Below are 20,938 nucleotides of genomic sequence, written 5' to 3' on the forward strand. Positions count from 1 at the left end.
TTCCTTTTTAGGTGGGTTCGCCCAACTATTTCGACCTCCGACCAATTTTTCGTTTTTTGATTTCGACAAGTTTTTCCCGATTTCGATTGCGGGAACCCTAATTTCGGCGACTTCACATTTTTTTTCCATCGAATTTTCAGCAATATCAGACATCTAGATTTCGTTTCTTGGTGTTTTCAAGTCAAAATTCCCAAGATGTCTTTTGGGTATGATATTGTTGGCTAAAAAAATACTGGAATTGGAATTCAAGTCCTATGATTACTTTCGAACCATTAATGGGAAGTTCAAATTATTTAGCATAGGCTTCCTCAGTTGAGTTATGGTGCAAAGGTCAAGGTGCCCAAGATTACTTAAAGATCAAGGTTAGTGTGGTGGATGAAAAAGCAAAATCTAGTGCGGAAGATGCGAAGGCCAAAGAACAATGGGAGAAAGCTGGATGCCATTGGGTTTATGCAGTCAAAGTTGGTTTAGCGGTTAGGTTGATCGGCTTAAGGCTTGCTTGTTGCCAAATGATACACACAAATATTTGGGCTTGAGTGTAGTGACACTTTCTCTCCCGTGGATAAAATAGCATCTGTCCGTCTTTTCCTATCTATTGCTGTCGTTCGTCATTGGCCTCTTTATCAGTTGGACATTAAGAATGTTTTTCTGCGTGGTGATCTTGAGGAAGAAGTCTATATGGCAACCACTTGGTTTTGTTGCTCAGGGGGAGTCTAATAGCCTTGTATGTCGATTTTGCAGTTCACTCTATGGTTTGAAACAGTCCTATCGAGCCTGGTTTGGAAAGTTTAGCACAGTAATTCAGCAGTTTAGCATGATTCGTTGTGGAGCTGATCACTAGTGTTTTGTCGGTATTTTAAACCAGATCTGTATATTTATTTGGTGGTTTATGTTGACAATATCGTGATCACTGGCAATGATCAAGATGGTATCACTAAATTGAAGCAACATCTCTTTCAACATTTTCAGATTAAAGACCTCGGTAAACTGAAATATTTTCTAGGTATTGAGGTTGTTCAGTCCAAATTAGGTATTGTTATTTCTCAACGCAAGTATGCCTTAGACATTCTTGAGGAGACAAGAATGATGGTATGTAAACCCATTGACATTTCTATGGATCCAAATGTAAACTTTTGCCAAGACGGGGAGCCACTCAGTTATCCTGGAAGGTATAGGCAGTTGGTTGGAAAGTTGAATTATTTCACAGTGACTAGACCTGACATATCCTTTCTTGTGAGTGTTGTAAGTTTATGACTTCCCCTTGTGATAGTTGTGAGAATTAATGGAGAAAATATTATTGAAATTGTTGTCTCTAAATTATTACATTGAGGCCTTATTTATAGACACTACATTCCAATTCTATTTCTAATAGGACACTACATTACAATCTCTTTCCAAGTAGAATTCTTATGCAATTCCTACTCATATTCTAACATTCCCCCTCAAACTGGTGCATACAAGTCATATGTACCTAGCTTGTTACAAATGTAATTTTAATATGAGGACCGGTGAGGGACTTGGTGAAAATATCTGAAAGTTGATCAATTGACTTCACAAATTTTGTAACAATATCTCTTGAGAGTATATTTTCTCTGACAAAGTGACAATCTCTATGTTCTTGGTCCTCTCATGGAACACTGATTAGATGCAATATGAAGGGTTGCCTGATTATCACATACAAGTTCCATCTTACCAGTTTCTCCAAATTTTAATTCTCTCGGCAATTGCTTGATCCAAACCAGCTCGCAAGTTGCTGTAGCCATTGCTCGATATTTTGCTTCGGCACTAGATCGAGCAACCACTCTGTTTCGTACTCTTCCAGGACACCAAATTACCTCCTACTAAAAGGCAGTATCCAGATATATAACGTCTATCGGGGGTGATCCTGCCTAATCAGCATCTGTATATCCAATAATATGCTCATGGCCTCGATCCGTGAAGAGTAGTCCTTTACCTAGAGATGACTTTATATATCGCAAAATCCGAACAATTGCATCGCAATGACTATCACAGGGGAAGTCATAAACTGACTTACAACACTCACAGGAAAAGAGATTCAGGTCTAGTCACCGTGAGATAATTCAACTTTCCAACCAACCGCCTATACCTTCCAGGATCACTGAGTAGCTCCCTCTGTCCCGGCAGAAGTTTAGCATTTGGATCATAGGAGTGTCAATGGGTCGACATCCCATCATTCCTGTTTCCTCAAGAATGTCTAAAGCATACCTGCGTTGAGAAATAATAATACTTGAGTTGGACTGAACAACCTCAATACCTAGAAAATATTTCAATCTGCCAAGGTCTTTAGTCTGGAAATGCTGAAAGAGATGTTGCTTCAAGTTAGTGATACCATCTTGATCATTGCCGGTGATAACAATATCGTCAACATAAACCATCAAATAAATACACAGATTTGGTTTAGAATGGCGATAAAACACTGAATGATCAGCTTCACTACGAATCATGCCAAACTCCTAAATAACTGTGCTAAACTTTTCGAACCAGGCTCGAGGAGATTGTTTCAAACCATAGAGTGACTTGCGCAATTGACATACAAGGCTACTAGACTCCCCCTGAACAACAAAACCAGGTGGTTGCTCCATATAAACTTCTTCCTTAAGATCACCATGCAGAAAAACATTTTTAATGTCCAACTGATAAAGAGGCCAATGACGAACGGCGGCCATAGAGAGAAAAAGACGGACTGATGCTATTTTAGTCACAGGAGAGAAAGTGTCACTATAATCAAGCCCAAATATCTGTGTATATCCTTTGTTGATATTGTCTGTTGTCTGTTGTTGCTGTTGCTGTGGTCGTTTCTTGCACTGCTTTGGATTGGGTTATCGGCTTGGGAATCTGTTTTTGGGGCTGTGGGTGTTGAGTCCAGTGGTGTTTGCTCTCTAGTTGAGTTTAGTTTTGTTCATGGATTATTCCTTTGAATTTGGGTGAGCCTTGTATTTCTTGCTGCTGCTTTGCTACTACCATCGTTTATATCTTTATATTTTCTTATACTTTCGTGTAGTTGTGGCTGTGGGCGGTAATGGTTGGATAGGGTCATGTCCGAGGGGGTTGGGGCGTGGGGCCGTGGTGGGGGCGGGGGATGAGAAAAGGGCGGGAGTGGGAGGGAGGCGAAGGTTTGGCGGCGGGGGGGGGGTAGTGGAGGGCGTGTGGATAGTGATGGTAGGCTGAGGGTTGGGTCTTGGAATATAGGAACCCTTCAGGGTAAGTCCATAGAGCTTGTGAAGATTCTTAGGAAGAGGAGGATCAATATTGCGTGTGTTCAAGAAACCAAGTGGGAAGGGTCTAAGGCTAGGGAAGTGGATGGTTACAAGCTGTGGTACTCTGGGAGCGAGAGGCGTAGGAATGGAGTTGGCATCTTAGTAGATGAAGAGCTTAGAGGTCAGGTAGTAGAGGTGAAGAGGATCAACGATAGGTTGATGACTATTAAGTTGGTCATTCGGGGATTTACCTTGAACGTGTGTAGTGCCTATGCGCCGCAAGTGGGATCGGAGGGGGAGGAGAAGATGCGGTTTTGGGAGGCTTTGGAGGAGGTGTTGAGAGGTGTGCCTAGCTCGGAGAAGATTGTTGTAGCAGGAGATTTCAACGGGCACATCGGGGCGTTACCGGGAGGCTTTGGTGATGTGCATGGTGGTTTTGGTTTTGGGGAGAGAAATGAAGAGGGGGCTACTCTATTGGAGTTTGCGAGGTCCTTTGGGCTGGTGGTGGTGAACTCGGGCTTCCCGAAGAAGGACGATCACCTGATCACCTTTCGAAGCGCGATAGCCAGGACCCAGATTGACTTTTTGTTACTTAGGAAAGGGGATAGGGCGTTGTGTAAGGACTGTAAGGTCATCCCGAGTGAGAATCTTTCGATCCAGCATCGGCTCTTGGTTATGGATTTGGGTATAAAGAAGAATAGAAAGAGGAGGAGTAAGGAGTGTAGACCTAGAATTAAGTGGGGCGGCTTGACGCCAGTGAATGCGTGGGAGATAGGGGAAAAGTTGGCGGGAATGGGGGTGTGGGAGTGTAGGGGGGACGTGGATAGGATGTGGGATAGGGCGGCTAGGTGCATCAGGGAGAATGCAAGTGAGGTGTTGGGTGTTTCTAGGGGCCGGGCCGGGCATCATCGGGGGGATTGGTGGTGGAATGAAGAGGTGGAGAAGAAAGTGGGGACCAAGAAAGGGGCGTATGCTAAATTGGTTGAGAGTAAGGACGAAGAAGAGAAGCGGGTAAACAGGAAAGAGTACAAGCTAGCTAGGAAGGAGGCTAAGTCAGCAGTCACGGCAGCTAAGACGGCCGCTTTTGAGAGCTTGTATGCAGGGTTACAGGGGAAAGGAGGGGAGAAAAAGTTGTTTAGACTCGCTAAGGCTAGGGAGAGGAAGGGTCGTGACCTCAATCAGGTGAGGTGCATTAAGGGGGGAGGACGGTAGAGTGTTGGTGGAGGACGGCCACATTAAGAATAGATGGCAGTCGTACTTTCATAGGCTCTTGAATGACGAAGGGGATAGAGCTATTGTGTTAGGGGAACTGGAGCACTCAGAGGAGTGTCGGGATTTTAGCTATTGTAGACGTTTTAAGGTAGAAGAGGTTAGAGAGGCTGTTCGCAGGATGCGAAGGGGTAGGGCGACGGGGCCGGACGAGATACCGGTGGAGTTTTGGAAGTTCGTTGGAGAGGCTGGTGTAAGGTGGTTGACTGGATTGTTTAATGAAATCTTCAAGACGGCAAAGATGCCCGAGGCTTGAAGGTGGAGTACTATGATCCCTCTCTATAAGAATAAGGGTGACATCCAGAGTTGCAATAACTATAGGGGATTAAGTTATTGAGTCACTCTATGAAGATTTGGGAGAGAGTGGTCGAGGTGAGGCTGAGACGGATAGTGTCTATTTCGAAAAATCAGTTTGGATTTATGCCTGGCCGCTCGACGACGGAGGCAATTCACCTGGTGCGGAGGTTGGTGGAACAGTATAGGGAAAGGAAGAAGGACCTGCACATGGTGTTTATCGACCTGGAGAAGGCTTACGACAAAGTCCCCAAGGAGGTGCTTTGGAGATGCTTGGAGGTGAGTGGAGTACCGCTGGCATATATCAGAGCAACTAAGGATATGCATGATGGAGCGAAAACTCAGGTGAGGACGGCGGGAGGAGACTCAGAGCATTTCACTGTCTTGACAGGATTGCATCAGGAATCTACTCTTAGTCCCTTTTTGTTTGCGTTGGTGATGGATGTGTTGACGCGGCGTATTCAAGGGGAGGTGCCTTGGTGTATGCTTTTTGCAGACGATGTAGTTCTGATAGATGAGACTCGAGGGGGTGTGAATGACAAATTAGAGGTGTGGAGGCAAACTCTTGAGTCTAAAGGGTTCAGGGTGAGCAGAAGCAAGACAGAGTATGTGGAATGCAAGTTTAATGACGTGAGGCGGGAGAATGAGGTAGTAGTGAAGCTGGAATCACAGGAGGTATGTAAGAGGGATAGTTTCAAGTATCTCGGGTCCGTGATCCAGTGTAACGGTGAGATTGACGAGGATGTCTCGCATCGTATTGGGGCGGGATGGATGAAGTGGAAGCTCGCGTCGGGGGTGTTGTGTGATTAGAAGGTGCCGCCCAAGCTGAAAGGCAAATTCTAAAGGGTGGTAGTCCGTCCGGCCATGTTGTATGGAGCGGAGTGTTGGCCAGTTAAGAACTCCCACATCCAAAAAATGGTGGCAGAAATGCGGATGTTGCGCTGGATATGTGGGCTGACTAGAGGGGATAGAGTTCGGAATGAGACTCTCCGGGAGAAGGTTGGTGTGACTCCAGTGGAGTGCAAGATGCGGGAAGCCCGATTGAGATGGTTCGGACACGTGAAGAGGAGGGGCATGGATGCCCCGGTTCGTAGGTGTGAGAGGCTAGCGTTGGATGGTTTTAGGCGGGGTAGGGGTAGGCCGAAGAAGTACTGTGGTGAGGTGATTAGGCGGGACATGGAGCAGTTACAGCTCACCGAGGACATGACCCTAGATAGGAAGGTCTGGAGGACGCGAATTAGGGCAGAAAACTAGGGCCGGTTTGGGTCGCTAGTGTAGGGAATTACTTGGTGGGGGTTTTATTCTTGTTATGATTCCGTGTTCCATGTTTTATTACGAATGTGTGTGCTTTCCTCTGTTTTCTAATACTTATGGGTGCCGTATTTATGTTATGTAATCTAGTTTTGTGCTTTACTATGAGTTTGTGTGGTATCTCGTGACTTGAGCCAGGGGTCTATCGGAAACAACCTTTCTACTTCTTTAGAGGTAGAGGTATGGACTGCGTACATCTTACCCCCCCAGACCCCACTAGGTGGGAATACACTGGGTTTGTTGTTGTTGTATCCTTTGGCAACAAGGCGAGCCTTCAGTCGATCAACCTGACCATCTGGACCAACTTTTGACTGTATAAACCCAACGACAACCAATAGTAGATTTACCTGCAGGAAGGGAAACAAGCTCCCAAGTACCACTCGTATGTAAAGTAGATATCTTATCAATCATAGCCTGTTTTCATCCTGAATGGGAAAATGCTTCACCTGTAGTCTTCGGAATGGAAATAGAGGACAAAGATGATACAAAAGCGACAAACGATGATAACTCAAGAAAGTATAATATGGGTTAGCATTGTGAGTGGATCTTATACCTTTTTGAAGTGCAACTTGTCTAGGAAGAGGCAAGTCCGCAGTAGGGGAAGCGTCAGGCACAGGACATGAATTATCTTGGACTGATACTGGACGTGGGCAGCGGTGATATGTCAAAAGTGGTGGCACTGTAGCTGGAGATGGAGAAGTAACCGTAGATTCCTCAAAGATTGGTGTGGGTAAGACTGAAGGTATGGGTAAAACCTCAGAGATATTAAGATGATCAGAAGATGTATAGTAAGGTTGAGATCTAAAGAATGTGACATCAGCGGACATAAGGTAGCGACCCAGATCAGGTGAATAGCATCGATACCTTTTTTGAACTCGAGAGTAACCAAGGAAGACACATTTGAGAGCACGAGGGGCTAATTTATCTTTTCCTGGGGCTAAGTTACGAACGAAACATGTGCTCCCAAAAATACGAGGGGGATAGAGTAGAGATGTGACTTAGGAAATAGTATGGAATGGGGAACCTTATTCTAGATCGAAGATGATGGCATTCTGTTAATGATATAGCAAGATGTGGTCCCAAAAACGCAATGGAACATGGAACATGGGATTCAAGAGTGCGAGCAGTCTCAAGGAGATGCCTATTTTTCCTTTCTGCTATAATGTTTTGCTAAGGGGTGTATGGACATGATATTTGGTGAATGATTCCTTGATGAGTCATGAACTCCTGAAACTGGGAGGATAAGTATTCTAAGGCATTATCACTACGAAAAGCACGAATAGAAATACCAAATTGATTTTGTATTTCAGCATAAAAACTTTTGAATATAGAGAATAACTCGGAACGATCTTTCATTAAGTAAACCCAAGTACATCTTGAAAAATCATCGATGAAAGTAACAAAGTAATGAAATCCTAAGGGTGAACTGACTCTACTAGGACCCCAAATATCGAAATGAACTAATGAAAAAATACGCTCTGAACGACTCTCAACACTACATTAAAATGTAGCATGGGTGTGTTTCCCAAGTTGACATGGCTCACAATCTAATGTGGATAGACTAGACAAACTAGGCACCATCTTTTGTAGCTTGGATAGACTAAGATGTCCCAAAAGTTTGTGAATAAGGTCGGGAGGATCTGTAGCGGAGCATGCTGTGAAGGAATTTGAAGAGGTGAAATGGTAAAGGCCTTGTGATTCATGTCCTATGCCAATTGTCTGTCTCGTTTTGCAGTCATGCATTACAAAAGAATCATAAAGAAAAAGTTATACTACAATCAAGGGCACGTGTCAAACGACTAACAGATGCAAGAATAAAAGGACAACCAGGGACATAAAGAACAGTCTAGAGTGACAGAAGATAGGGGTTTGGCTTGTCCAACTCCTTTTGAATTCCATTAGCTAAAGTAATAGCTGGAAGAGATTGTGAATAAACAATATTAGACAAAAGTGATTTATCACCAGAAATATGATCAGAAGCACCTGAGTCCACAACCCATGATCCAAAGGTAGGAGATTGTGCAATTGAGGTTATTGGTAGAAATATATGCTTACTTGCTTGATACTGAAGATACTCATTATATTCCTTGCCAGATAAATACACCCGTTGATCACCCGTGATGTTAGACTAAGCAATATGAGCACTTTTAGGTGGTCGACCATGCAAAGAATAGCATATTCCACGAGTATGTCCAAGCCTATTACAATAACTACACTTAGGTCGAGAATAGCATACGCCACGAGTATGTCCAAACCTTTTACAATAACTACACCTAGGTTGAGATCTTCCAAATCGACCATCCTCTCGTCGATTCTTCATAAACTGTGACATCTGAGTTTCTGACCTCCTCAATAAGATTCAGATTTAATCATGAAAAATAAATACTGCTGGAATTTGGCCCGGGAAAAGAGAACTCGACGGATATAAGATCTGATGTCCGGGAGTTGCTCGGAATCAAAAAATAATCATATGAGTAGCCTCGAAATGAAGAAGCGAGGCTACTGGAAAAAAGAAACTGTTGGAAAAGTTGCCGAAAAATATTGCATGCGCCGGCACGTGGGTTGACGCGCTTGCCGAAATTTTTCTGTCGGCGGCCGGCGGCGCGTGAGGGCGCGTGAGAGGCCTGTTGTCGGGGAGTCTGACTGGGGTTTACTCGCCGAGAAATTCCGATCATGATGGTGGTGTTGGTTTGTTTTGAAATACGCCTCCGTAAAATATATTTATTTGGACAACAGCTTCTGTCACTGAGCAGTAATGCCGGAATGATATTTTCCTCACGAACCTTGCTCTGATACCATGTAAAGAATGAATCTTGGGCCTAACTCAACCTCATTGGGATGCAGTTGTTCGTATTATGTGATTTATAAAGTCAGCTGTAGGAAAGGACTACTCTTCGAGGATCGAGGTCAGGAGCATATTATTGGATATACAGATGCCGATTAGGCAGGTTCATCCTCTGATAGACGTTCTACATTTGGATACTATTTTTTAGCAGGAGGTAATTTGGTGTCCTGGAAGAGTAAGAAACAGAGTGTGGTTGCCCTATCTAGTGCGGAAGCAGAATATCAAGCAAAGGCTTTAGCAACTTGTGAGCTAGTTTGGATTAAACAGTTGTTGAGAGAACTAAAATTTGGAGAAATCGATAAGATGAAACTTGTGTGTGATAATCAAGTAGCCAATCAAGTAGCCCTTCATATCACATCAAATCCAGTGTTTCATGAGAGGACTAAACATATAGAGATTGATAGTCACTTTGTAAGAGAAAATATACTCTCAAGAGATATTGTTACAAATTTGTGAAGTCAATTGATCAACTTTCAGATATTTTCACCAAGTCCCTCATCGGTCCTCGTATTAATTACATGTGTAACAAGCTAGGTACATATGACTTGTATGCACCAGCTTGAGGGGGAATGTTAGAATATGAGTAGGAATAAGAATATTATATAAAATCCTATTTGAAAAAGAATTGTAATGAAGTGTCTATAAATAGGGTCTCAATGGAATTATGTAAACAAACAATTCAATAATATTTTCTCACAGTTAGAATTTCTTTTCTCCTTTATGTTGGGAATTTTATATTAGTTCTGGTTAACGAATTTGCTAGCTTTATTGTGATTTTCTCTTTCATTGAATTGTATCAACTCCATTGTTCAAACATCTTTGGTTCCTATTATCTACTAATTTATTTATTTTATTCCAGTCCTTTTTTCCTATTTTGGTCTTCTGTCGTGGGTTTAAAACAGACATTATGGATGTTCTCAAGGATATCCAAAGATCATGCATCCAAGGGTGTGGCCTAGTGGCCAATGAAGTGGGTTGGAACCATCAGGTCTCAGGTTCAAATTCCGTAAGTACTAGGGTGATTTCTTTTCATCTATCCAAGCTTGGTAGACAAAGTTGCCCGATACTTGTGTTGGTGGGAGCCGGAAGGTGGCAGGTAGCAGATATCCCGTGAAACTAGTTGATGTGTACGCAAGTGGATCCGGACACTCTGGTTATTGAAGAATTTAGATAGATTTAGTATCTCTAAATCATTTGAACAAGATCAAACAATCAAAAACTAGAAGGAGAAGTAGTAAAGAAGAAGATTATAGAGTAAAATGAGAGTGTATTATTATTCAACTTCTTTCAATAATGATGAATACATCAGATATAGATAGTGATCCTATCTTGGTCTAAGTAACTACCTACTAGTTGGTTAGAGGTGAGTTGTACAGTTATTTATAACTAACTACTTTACTGTTTCATTGCCTAATGACTATTAGGATTAGTAACCACAATTTAGCTTCTTTAATCACCTTGATCAACACTCCCCCCAAACTTGGGGTGGTGAAGATGTTAAGAACACCAAGTTTGGACGCAAGGTATTCGTGTTGAACTCTATTTAGACTCTTGGTTAGGACATCTGCTAGTTGATCAGTGGTATGAATATAGTTTGTCTTGACAAGTCTTTGTTGAATTTCTCTTACAAAATGGCAGTCAATCTATATGCTTTGTTCTTTCATGGTAGACAGGGTTGGCTGCCATTTGTAGAGCTGCTTTGCTGTCACTGAACACTCTAACTGGTAGTTAAAGTTGAACACCAAAATCTTTAAGTAATCCAATTAGCCAGGACTGCCACTGTAGAAGCCAAGCTTCTATATTCAGCTTCTGCTGAGCTCCTTGAGACTGTAGGTTGCTTTTTTGACTTCCAAGAGATTAAGGAATCACCAAGCTTGATTGTAAACCTGTCACTGATCTCCTTGTAACACTGCATGTCGTCTAGTCTGCATCACAGTAGGCAGTTAGAACATCTTTTCTTTTGCTTGATAGTAGCATTCCTTGTCCTGGACTTCCTTTGATATATCTGATCACTCTCAAGGTAGCATTTAAATGTGACTGCTTTGGTTGTTGCATATATTGGCTCAAAGTCTGCACATTATATGAGATGTCAGGTCTAGTAACAGTAAGATAGAGCAATTTACCTATTAATCTTTGATATGAGTTAGGATCAGTCAGTAAGTCATCATGATTATCAACTGAAGTTCTGAAGTGATCATCATATTCCTTGGTTGTAAGCTTGCTGGTAGTATCCATAGGAGTAGTAGCTGGTTTTGCAGCACTTAAACCTGTTTCAGATATGAGTTCTAAAGCATATTTCTTTTGATGCATAGCAATACCTTTTCCTGATCTAGCAAATTCAATTCCTAGAAAATATTTCAATTCTCCCAAATCTTTCATTTTGAAGGCTTTATGTAGAGCAGTTTTGGTTGCTATAATCTCATCTAGATTGTCACCTGTTACTAGAACATCATCAACATACACTAGAACAACAATCATTCCAGAGTCTGTTTCTTTAAGAAATAATGAATGATCATACTGTCTTTGTTTGAACTCATACCTGGTAAGAGCCTCAACCAATTTAGCATTCCACTGTCTAGGTGTTTGTTTTAGTCCATAAAGGGATTTTGCGAGTGTATATTTCATTTGAGGAAGATCCATGTATATTTCATCATGCAAATCAACCTGTAGAAATGCATTGTAAACATCCATTTGATGGATGTACCATTTTCTGGAGGCTACTATAGCTAACACAGTTATGAGAGTACCCATTTTAACCACAGGACTAAAGGTTTCTTGGTAATCAACTCCTTCAGTTTGACTATAGCCTTTGGTTACTAATCTTGCTTTAAACCTCTCAATGTCACCCGAAACCTTGTACTTTATTTTGTAGATCTATTTGCATCCAATAGGTTTTTTTCCTTGAGGTAGTGGAACTATTTGCCATGTCTGATTACTTTCCAAAGCCATCTATTTCTGACTGCATAGCCTTCACCCACCTTGGATCCTTGACTGCATCTGCGTAAGTACTAGGTTCTCCAATGTTTGAAAAGTTAGCAAGATAAGCTTGATAAGTAGAAGAAAGAGAGTCGTAAGACAAATACTTAGACAATGCATATGGAATATCATGCACATTAAGAGACAGTGTCTTTCATCCAGCTTGGAAGATGTCTTGCTCTACTGGACTTTCTTTGTGTTTGTGCTTCAGTAGTATCATCAGCAGCAGTAGTGTTGTTAGTGGTGAGATTGTTCTCAGTATTTAAGGGTGTTAGAGAGTCAAGTGACAAATCGTCCAATATAACTTGAGATGGTGCAGGAAATACAGAGAAAGATTCCTTGGAACTCTTGAAGGGAAAAATATCTTCTTTGAAACTGACATCCCTATTAACAAAGAACATCTTATTAACATTGTCATATAAAATATAACCTTTTTAAGTTTCAGAATATCCCATGTGGATTGCTTGTCTAGACCTAGGCATGAGTTTATCATTCTCATTAACAATTTTAGCATGACACAGACATTCTAACACTCTTAAGTGATTAAGAGAAGGTTTGTGACCAAAAAGTTTTTCATATGGAGATACACCATTCAAAACAGTAGAGGGAACTCTATTAATAAGATATACTGCAGCTTTTACACAATGACCCCAAAATTTTAAAAGGATATGACCTTGAAACCTAACAGCTCTAGTGATTTCTAATATATGTCTATACTTCCTCTCAGTAATGCCATGCCATTTTGCTGAGGAGTGTAAGCACAAGACTTTTGGTGAATGATCCTAAGGTCATTGAATAAGTCGTAGCACTGTGAATTTATGAACTCAGTCCCATTGTCAGTTCTAAATGGTTTTTATGCTAGTATTAAACTGAGTTTTTACATAGGCTATAAAGTATTTGATTACCAGTATAACATCAGACTTTAGTTTTAACAAGAAAATCCATGTATGCCTAGAAAAATCATCAACTACAGTTATAAAGGATTTATAACCATCAAATGTGGAGACCTTGTATGGTCCCCAGAGATCCATATGAATTAAGTCAAAGGCATTAAAAGTAGTAGAGGAACTTATAGGAAAAGGTAATCTTGATTGTCTAGCAGAAGGACATATAGTACATTGATGCATAGTATTAGAAATTTGACTTCTATGTCCCGGAAACAAGCTGTGTAGAACCTTACGAGTTACATGGCCAAGTCTGATATGCCATAACGCTATACTAGAAGTATTCTGAGCAGCTAAACTAGCTAGACTATTACTACTAATGGACAATCGATTTTTGTTAACTCCTGGTAGCTTGTTTTTTGAGTAAGAAGTATAAGCCATGCTTTTCTTTACCAATCTCCTTCACCTTCCCATTGTAGAGATCCTGAAACACACAAAAATCATGAAAAAAGGTGGCAGAACATTTTAACTGTTTGGTAGCCTGTGAAACTGATAACAAATTGAATTGAAACTAAGGAATATGAAACACATTTTGAATGACATTTTGGTTAGAAATGTTGCTACTTGCTAGTGCCAGTGTGTAATATAGGAGATATCACCATCTGGCAACACCACTTTTCTAGGATGATCAGACTAGACTTAACTACTCTTAACTACTGTAGAGCTATTCAGCAAGTTTAAATTTGAAACCATGTGGTTAGTAGCTCCTGTATCAATGATCTATTTTTGTGGCTCAGTAGACACTAACAGAGCACCACATTTACCTGACAAGTTTAGTGCATTAGCTGAAAAGGAGGATCCTTGGTTTTGCTCCAGCATTCTGCAAATTTGCAAATTTGATCATACTGTTCTTGTGAAAATCTAGGAGGCATCTCAGTTGACTGATCCTGAGATCCTGCAGAATTCTGACTCAAGGATTCTTGAGAATGTGTCATCTTGGATTGAGCAGCAATTTGAGCACAATCTTTCTGCCCATTCCAGTCATTCATGATAGCATTATGTGCACCATTGTATGAATTGTTGTAACCACCAGGACCAACCCTTCTTTGTTTCCCTTTATCACTTTGGATATTAGTATTTGATCCATACCCTTGATGAAGACTTCTTTTCTCATTGTGTTTAGGATGTCCTGGGGGATAACCAATCAGTCTAACCAATCAGTCTGTAACAATCTCTCATATACTGTCCTGTAAGTTTGCAGTGATTACACACCACATTTGGATTATGTTTCTTTCTTTTTTGCATCCCACCCCTTGAGTACATTGCATCAGTCATACCAGGGGTGGCTCCAAGAAGACCAGCACTACTAAGAGATTGAGAAACTGTCTTCTGATTTTCATGATTTTCATCACTTATGATCATTGCATAAGCTTGATTTACCAAGGGAGGGACATTAACAAGATCTGACTTCTTGCTTGACTATAGATATCATTTAACCCCATCAAAAATTGATACAATTTTAACCTTTGCAAATACAAAACAAAGTCCCTAGACCTTTCACATGAACATGCAGGGAAGGCAAGGGGAAGGCACCACTGACTCAAACTCATCCCATAATGCTTTCAATTTTGAAAAATACACAGCCACAAATTGTACTCCTTGAGTAATGGAAGCAATTTCTTGATGTAGACTGTAGGTTCTTGAACCATCAATCTTATTGAATCTTTCTCTTAAATCTGTCGATACCTCCCTAGCAGTTGATGCATATACAACTCCAGCCACTAGACAATTTGAGACTGAATTAATGAGCCTAGATAAGACTATAGCATTCACCCTCTCCCATTGATTATGCAACTCAATTGGGAAAGTATCTTTACTCAGACTACCATTAACAAATCTCAATTTGTTTGTTCCTAGGAGAGCAATTCTCATAGATTTACTCCATACCAAGTAATTTTCACCACCAGTTAATTGAGTAGAGATGATAGAAGTACCACTTACATCACTAGTTGTTAGATAGAAAGGATGATTGAGATCAATAGCATGTTGTGTACCAGCATTCACTGAAGAATTCCCAGGTGCACCACTGGAGGTATGAGAAGATGTGAACTCTGTAGATCGATTGGTGTTATTGTTACTTGAAGACATTGTTCTTGGATTTTTTCTTTTCTTCAGACCTTTCAAGAACTTAACTGTCCAGATGAATCAGAAACCCAGAGAAATCAAGAGATGAGATTTGAATATCTGTTAATTTCACAGATAGACTCAAGAGAAGAAAGAGAAGATGAATATGTAATCACGAGCTTCCCGCTCTGATACCATGAAGAATTTAGATAGATTTAGTATCTCTGAATCATTTGAACAAGATCAAACAATCATAGACTAGAAGGAGAAGTAGTAAAGAAGAAGATTATAGAGTAAAATGAGAGTGTATTATTATTCAACTTCTTTCAATAATGATGAATACATCAGATATATATAGTCATCCTATCTTGGTCTAAGTAACTAACTACTAGTTGGTTAGAGGTGAGCTGTACAGTTAGTTATAACTAACTACTTTACTGGTTCATTGCCTAATGACTGTTAGGATTAGTAACCACAATTTAGCTTCTTTAATCACCTTGATCAACAGTTATAAAAAAAATCCAAAGATCGCTCTGAACCTCATTGCAGTTTTAAAACATTTGTTTACCTTCTTTTTTTTTTTAAAAAAAAAATGCAGTTGTTTATATTTTCGGTTATCATGTTTATAGAAATGATCTGCTTCATATTTTACAAATTCAGGACTTGGGGGACGGTACCTGAATTTGTAATTGCGAGATGCATGTAAATTATGGTAGTGACTTATACCAAAGTTGCACGGACTCTTATTAGATGCCGCACCTGTGTCGGATTCTCCAAAATTCACTGCTTTTGGTGACTGAACTTGTAGGGTCATTTGTTTGGCTAATTGCAAATTTGCGGGAGTACTTGGTGACTGAACTCTTTCTGTTGATGCATGAGGGTGCAGTCCATATGTTCCTTACAGGGGACTGTTCCGTGACATACTATTTGGATATTCATTCATCATGAAGTTATACACTTACGTGAGCAAAATTCCCTGATTTTTAATGATGCAAGCACGAACATAACACTCATATCTGAGTTTGTGGATCTTACCAACTCTTTTGCGTAGTCCATGTGAAAGTGCAATACTTTTTCTATTAATCCTGGAAGATGCCCAGAACCAACAATCATGATTCTATCAATAATCATCCGCTTCTAGTCAATTTCTCTGCTTTATCCCTCTCCCTGAATATCCTCAAGTCAGTCAGTCAGTCTGATCTCTTATTCACCTGATACTGGTCCAAAGAACCAGTACCTTCATCGGATGAGATTTTGTTTTGAACTGTGCTATCATCTTGCCAATAATTGAATGCATACCTACTTCTCCGCTAATACCTTCTGTAAGCCTGTGGTCAGATCCTGTGGAAGTTTAGAGTTGGAGACCTGTGAGATGTTCTAGTAATAAAGATTAGGAATTATGTGTTGGTGTCGCTGTCAGGGCTTTGGTTCAGCGAGAAGGCCCAGTGCATTATCTGTGTGTGTGGCATACTTCATGAGTTTGAACCCTGTATTTAAATGGGAGCTGGGCAGAGGGATGGTGCCCATACTCCCCCAAGTTTCAAACATGAGGGCCAACTGGAGTTGGGCCAGCTAACTTGCAAAGGTTTTCTCATTTACAAATAAAGTACATTTTGTCGGTAGCATATGTAGCTTTCCTTGTTGTTTGATGCAATAAGTGATTTCCTGGAATTGAATGAATTATTCTGGGAAGAAATCGTAATTGACAATGGTCAAAATTGTTCAATGTTTACCAGAAATGGAACTGTTCAAATTTACCAGCAGTTAAGTATAATTTTGTGATGCATTACATGCCGTCTTTATCTGCATTAAATTGACCTTTTTCTGCAGTATTGAACAAGAGTAGTTGTGTTGAAGTCATTTAAGGCTAATATTTAGAAGAGGATTTCTATGTTTTACAGTTCTGGGGGGGAATTTGGTTGATTTAAATAAGAATTATATAAAACTACTCCAGTCTCCTTGGTAATCATGTCGAGTGTTGAATGAAAATTTCAATTCTATGGAGTGTTTTCCTTACTGGCACAAATTTTCACCCTTCTCGATGATTTTTGACCCTTTATATTGTTAGAGATATGACAGCATCCACTCCATCCTGCAGGCATATTACTGGATCGGAAAATGAGGACATTGTGACAGAGAAAGATCTGGAACACTTTCTACATCTACTAGATGGAAAAGATGGAGAGATGGCATGGCAAATCATGATGGAGCGCTCTACTTCGAACTTCACATACCAAGCTTGGCGGCATGAACCTGAGGTAAAGTTTACCTAAACTGTGATATGTTTTTTCTTCAGCATTTCTGGGTTTTAGAACCATTTTTTCTTGAAAATTGCTTGATCCCAACTTTTACATACATCACAAAACTTAATAAGCTGAAAGTCTGAGGGTGCTTGGCGCAGCTTATAAGCAGGTCATATTGGCTTGCACGCCTTTTTGGCTTATCTGCGCATTTGGTAAATATGGAAAATGCTTATAAACCAAAATCAACCAAAAGTCATAAGTTGGTCATCCCTAACTTACGATTTTTCAGCTTTCAAGCACTTTTAGTTTGACCAAATTTACTTTTAATCCTTTAGTACTTCTGTAATTCTGAAAATACCTCTCCCAAACAAAACCCCGACTTTCTCTTAACTCAATTATGTCGTTCATCATTTTCTTTAAAAGGATACTTTTAAATTTAAATTCTTTTGAAAAATTGTCAGGTTGTTTTTGTCATTATAGACAAAGAACAACTTTTCAACACGTCTTTTACTAAATACATCAATTGCTTATCATCAATTTTAGCACTTCTATCCAAACACGTAATTATTTATTTATAAAGTCAGTTCAAGCATTAAAGCTCGTCAATGGTTTACAATCAGCTAACTCAAATGGGCTCTAGGAGTGCAGGTTTGTGGTACATACCACATACTTGCAGGAGAAGCATTAGGATTCCTCAGATACTAGTATCTCCTCTTTTACCTGTAAGGAAAGTGGTAGATGGAAGCTTTAAGTCTAGCTATTATATAGCCGCAACCTAAAAATTTCCATAGCACAACATAATCTGCCTTGAGCTATTTATATGTTTGATACTTTAGTATGACTCATGCCTAATCTATGTTCTTTAATCAGCTCAATATCCATATGATGTCTTGATGTTCCAAATGATCCAAAGGATGAAAATCAGCATATACTTTTTGCCAATTCGATGATCAGTTTAGGGTCAGGTTGCTTAGCCAAGGTTTCTCGTTTTTGGGGCAAACTGAAGAAGCCGTACTCTGATAATTTAGTAGATGACTTGATATCAGTTTTCTTTTTTCATATAATTGTTAAAAGCATGAATTAAGAACATAATTTCCCTTGTTTCATGGAACTGGTTGGTTCTGTGATACAGCCGTTGCTCTTTAGCAATGAGTCCCTTGCTGACACAGCTTTAGATGCTCATTTTAGCAACATCAGAATATATTCATTTGTGCTTGCTGGATACATCTTCAGTATTTTTTGCCCAATAAGACGCGTATGATGTGCACTTTCTTTCTCTCTGGAAATGGGAGCACTTATTTGATATCTACTATATTCGTATTATTATTTTGACATGGCAAAATAACATCACATACCTATCTTGAGGGTGACGTGTCTCCGCTTAAATCATTGCTTATTTTTGTTGTTACTGTAGGTGGATAACTGTATGTGCTTTATGACTTTTCTGATTGTTTTATTCCTTTTGCTACTTCCGCATCATCATATGGATGTGAAATATTACTGTTGCGTTACTGGAAAAATACAGAAGGTTCAAAAGGAGATTCATTTTCTCATTTGTTGTGATTCTCCGCGACCCAGACCACTTTTATTCCCTTCAGCTAGATACCAATATGTTGCTTACTGAAGTATAAACTATTCTCTTTGAATCTTTCTAATCTGTATTTCTCAAACCATAATTGCTGCTATATTGCATGGTTTGCAAGGTAACTTCGTCTATGACCAGAGGTTCTTTATCCATACATTAATTTAACTTTTCCTTGAAAGTTCTTTGTCTGCTCTTTGTGATTCTAAAAGAATGTTTGTCAGATGGGTCCAACAATCTACCGAACCAAAACTGTATTCGAGGATGCAACTCCTGACATAGTTAGAGATTTCTTCTGGGATGATGAATTTAGGCCGAAATGGGACCCGATGCTTGGCTATTTCAAGATATTGCAGGAATGGCCACATACAGGATCTATGATTATCCACTGGATTAAAAAGGTTTGTTACACATCGAAGCTATCTCACTGGTTGTGAAAACTCCTTATGATGCATTTCCAATTGGGTTCTGCCCTCACATAATTTATTTTGCTGCTGCAGTTCCCGTTCTTCTGTAGTGATCGTGAATATATCATTGGTAGAAGAATATGGGAATCTGGGAAAATATATTACTGTGTGACAAAGGTGAGCTACAGATGGCCCATGTAAATTTTGATTGTTGTCTGGATGCTTCAAATACAAGTTTTAAGCGACTGCGCCGTCTATACGGTGATTTTTTTATTAGTGCCACCGCCGGAATTTTTCAGACCTTTTGAACCCATGAAGCTGCTGTGTCTTAAACTTTTTAATAGTTTCCCATGAAGTTCATAAATCAACTTATTTGTACTTGGACTAAGCTATCCTATATTACAATTTGTCATGATGGCTTGTTTTTTGGGGTTAGCAACTATATTTTTCTGAAACCATGTAGTTACACATCATATTCACATCTTTAACATGATCGTCCACAGAGTGTACCATACCCATCTCTGCAAAGACGTGACAAGCCTAGGCGTGTGGACCTGTACTTCTCAAGTTGGATTGTTAAGCCGGGTAGGTAGCACCATCACCCACGGATATTTATAGGGACTACTTTACAAATTTCCTGTCACCTGTTGCTTAAACTGAACTTCTACTCATTGTACTCTCGTGCAATGGATGCAGTGGAATCGAAGAAGGGAGATGGACAGTTATCTGCTTGTGAAGTCACACTTCTTCACTATGAAGATATGGGCATCCCTAAAGATGTTGCTAAATTGGGAGTTCGTCATGGAATGTGGGGAACAGTGAAGAAGTTGCACAACGGCTTCAGAGCATACCAGAATGCAAGAAAATCAGAGGCAGCGATTTCCAGGTGTGCAATGATGGCAGGAATCACTACAAAAATCTCGCTCGATGAAGGCGTTGATGGTTTAGAGCAAGTTTCAGCTGAAGAAGATAGAGCTGTGGAAGGCCAGAGAGGAGGAGATGGTAGGATTGATTGGAAATGGGTGGCTATAGGAACAGTGGCTGTAGTTTGGGGCCTTCGTACAGGAATGATAGGAAAGGCTGTGTTATTTGGAGCAGGACAAAGGATTGCTCGCAGAGGCAGAAATGCTTAGTGAAGAGTGGTAGCCAGTACCACTTTGTAGCAATTCTACTCTTCATTATTGTATTATTCTTTTTTGGTTTGCATTGAAGGCTGTCGTGCCTACAACCGGCAGCATGGAGAAAATAATTACTCCATCTACTTTTGACATAAGAAAGAGACCCTTCTTTTTTTCACGGACCAACAATTCCCATTTTGTGCTGTCTTGATGGTTCTTCTAACTTTATTTGATTAGGGCTCAGTATGGTTGAAGAATGGCTACCCCCTAAAACTTGGGTGGTGCTGGGTTCAGTTTCGAGTCTTTTTTATCTTGTGAAAAACCACTCGCTCGACATACCAGTTTGCACTTACTGAAAGCCTAATTCAATGAAATCCTATGTAAAGTGTGAAGAATATTCAGCCCCTTCAAATTCTCGATATTACTTCTCTTTCGGTATATCATCCGAGGTGACGGACTCCCCGATCTTTTCATTTCAACCCCTCAGTTGTAGTTAGTGGAGTTGGTAGTTCAGCTTATTCTTTTTCTGATGTTTGGAGTTCCTCTTTGTACTCGTTATTGTTAGTGGACCTTTATTTACTTCGACTCTTTTTTTTTCATTAACTACTTATTACTATAGTAGAAGATGCTACATCCACTTGTATTGGAAGTAATTAAATTTTGCAGC

General features: G+C 40.1%; 1 protein-coding gene across 1 annotated transcript in view; it reads left to right on the forward strand.

The window, feature by feature from the left end:
- Positions 1–20,449, forward strand: part of LOC107873134 — a 31,706-nt gene extending 11,257 nt beyond the window's left edge. Inside the window, exons 2-6 of the mRNA XM_016719872.2 lie at positions 17,020–17,179; positions 18,971–19,147; positions 19,247–19,330; positions 19,657–19,738; positions 19,850–20,449. Coding sequence (XP_016575358.1) covers positions 17,020–17,179; positions 18,971–19,147; positions 19,247–19,330; positions 19,657–19,738; positions 19,850–20,286 — 940 coding nt within the window. The 3' untranslated portion in view covers positions 20,287–20,449. The remainder of the gene's footprint in view (positions 1–17,019; positions 17,180–18,970; positions 19,148–19,246; positions 19,331–19,656; positions 19,739–19,849) is intronic.
- Positions 20,450–20,938: the final 489 nt, after the last annotated feature.

Source organism: Capsicum annuum, chromosome 6 (genome assembly GCF_002878395.1).
Source record: "Capsicum annuum cultivar UCD-10X-F1 chromosome 6, UCD10Xv1.1, whole genome shotgun sequence".
Taxonomy (NCBI): Eukaryota; Viridiplantae; Streptophyta; class Magnoliopsida; order Solanales; family Solanaceae; genus Capsicum; species Capsicum annuum.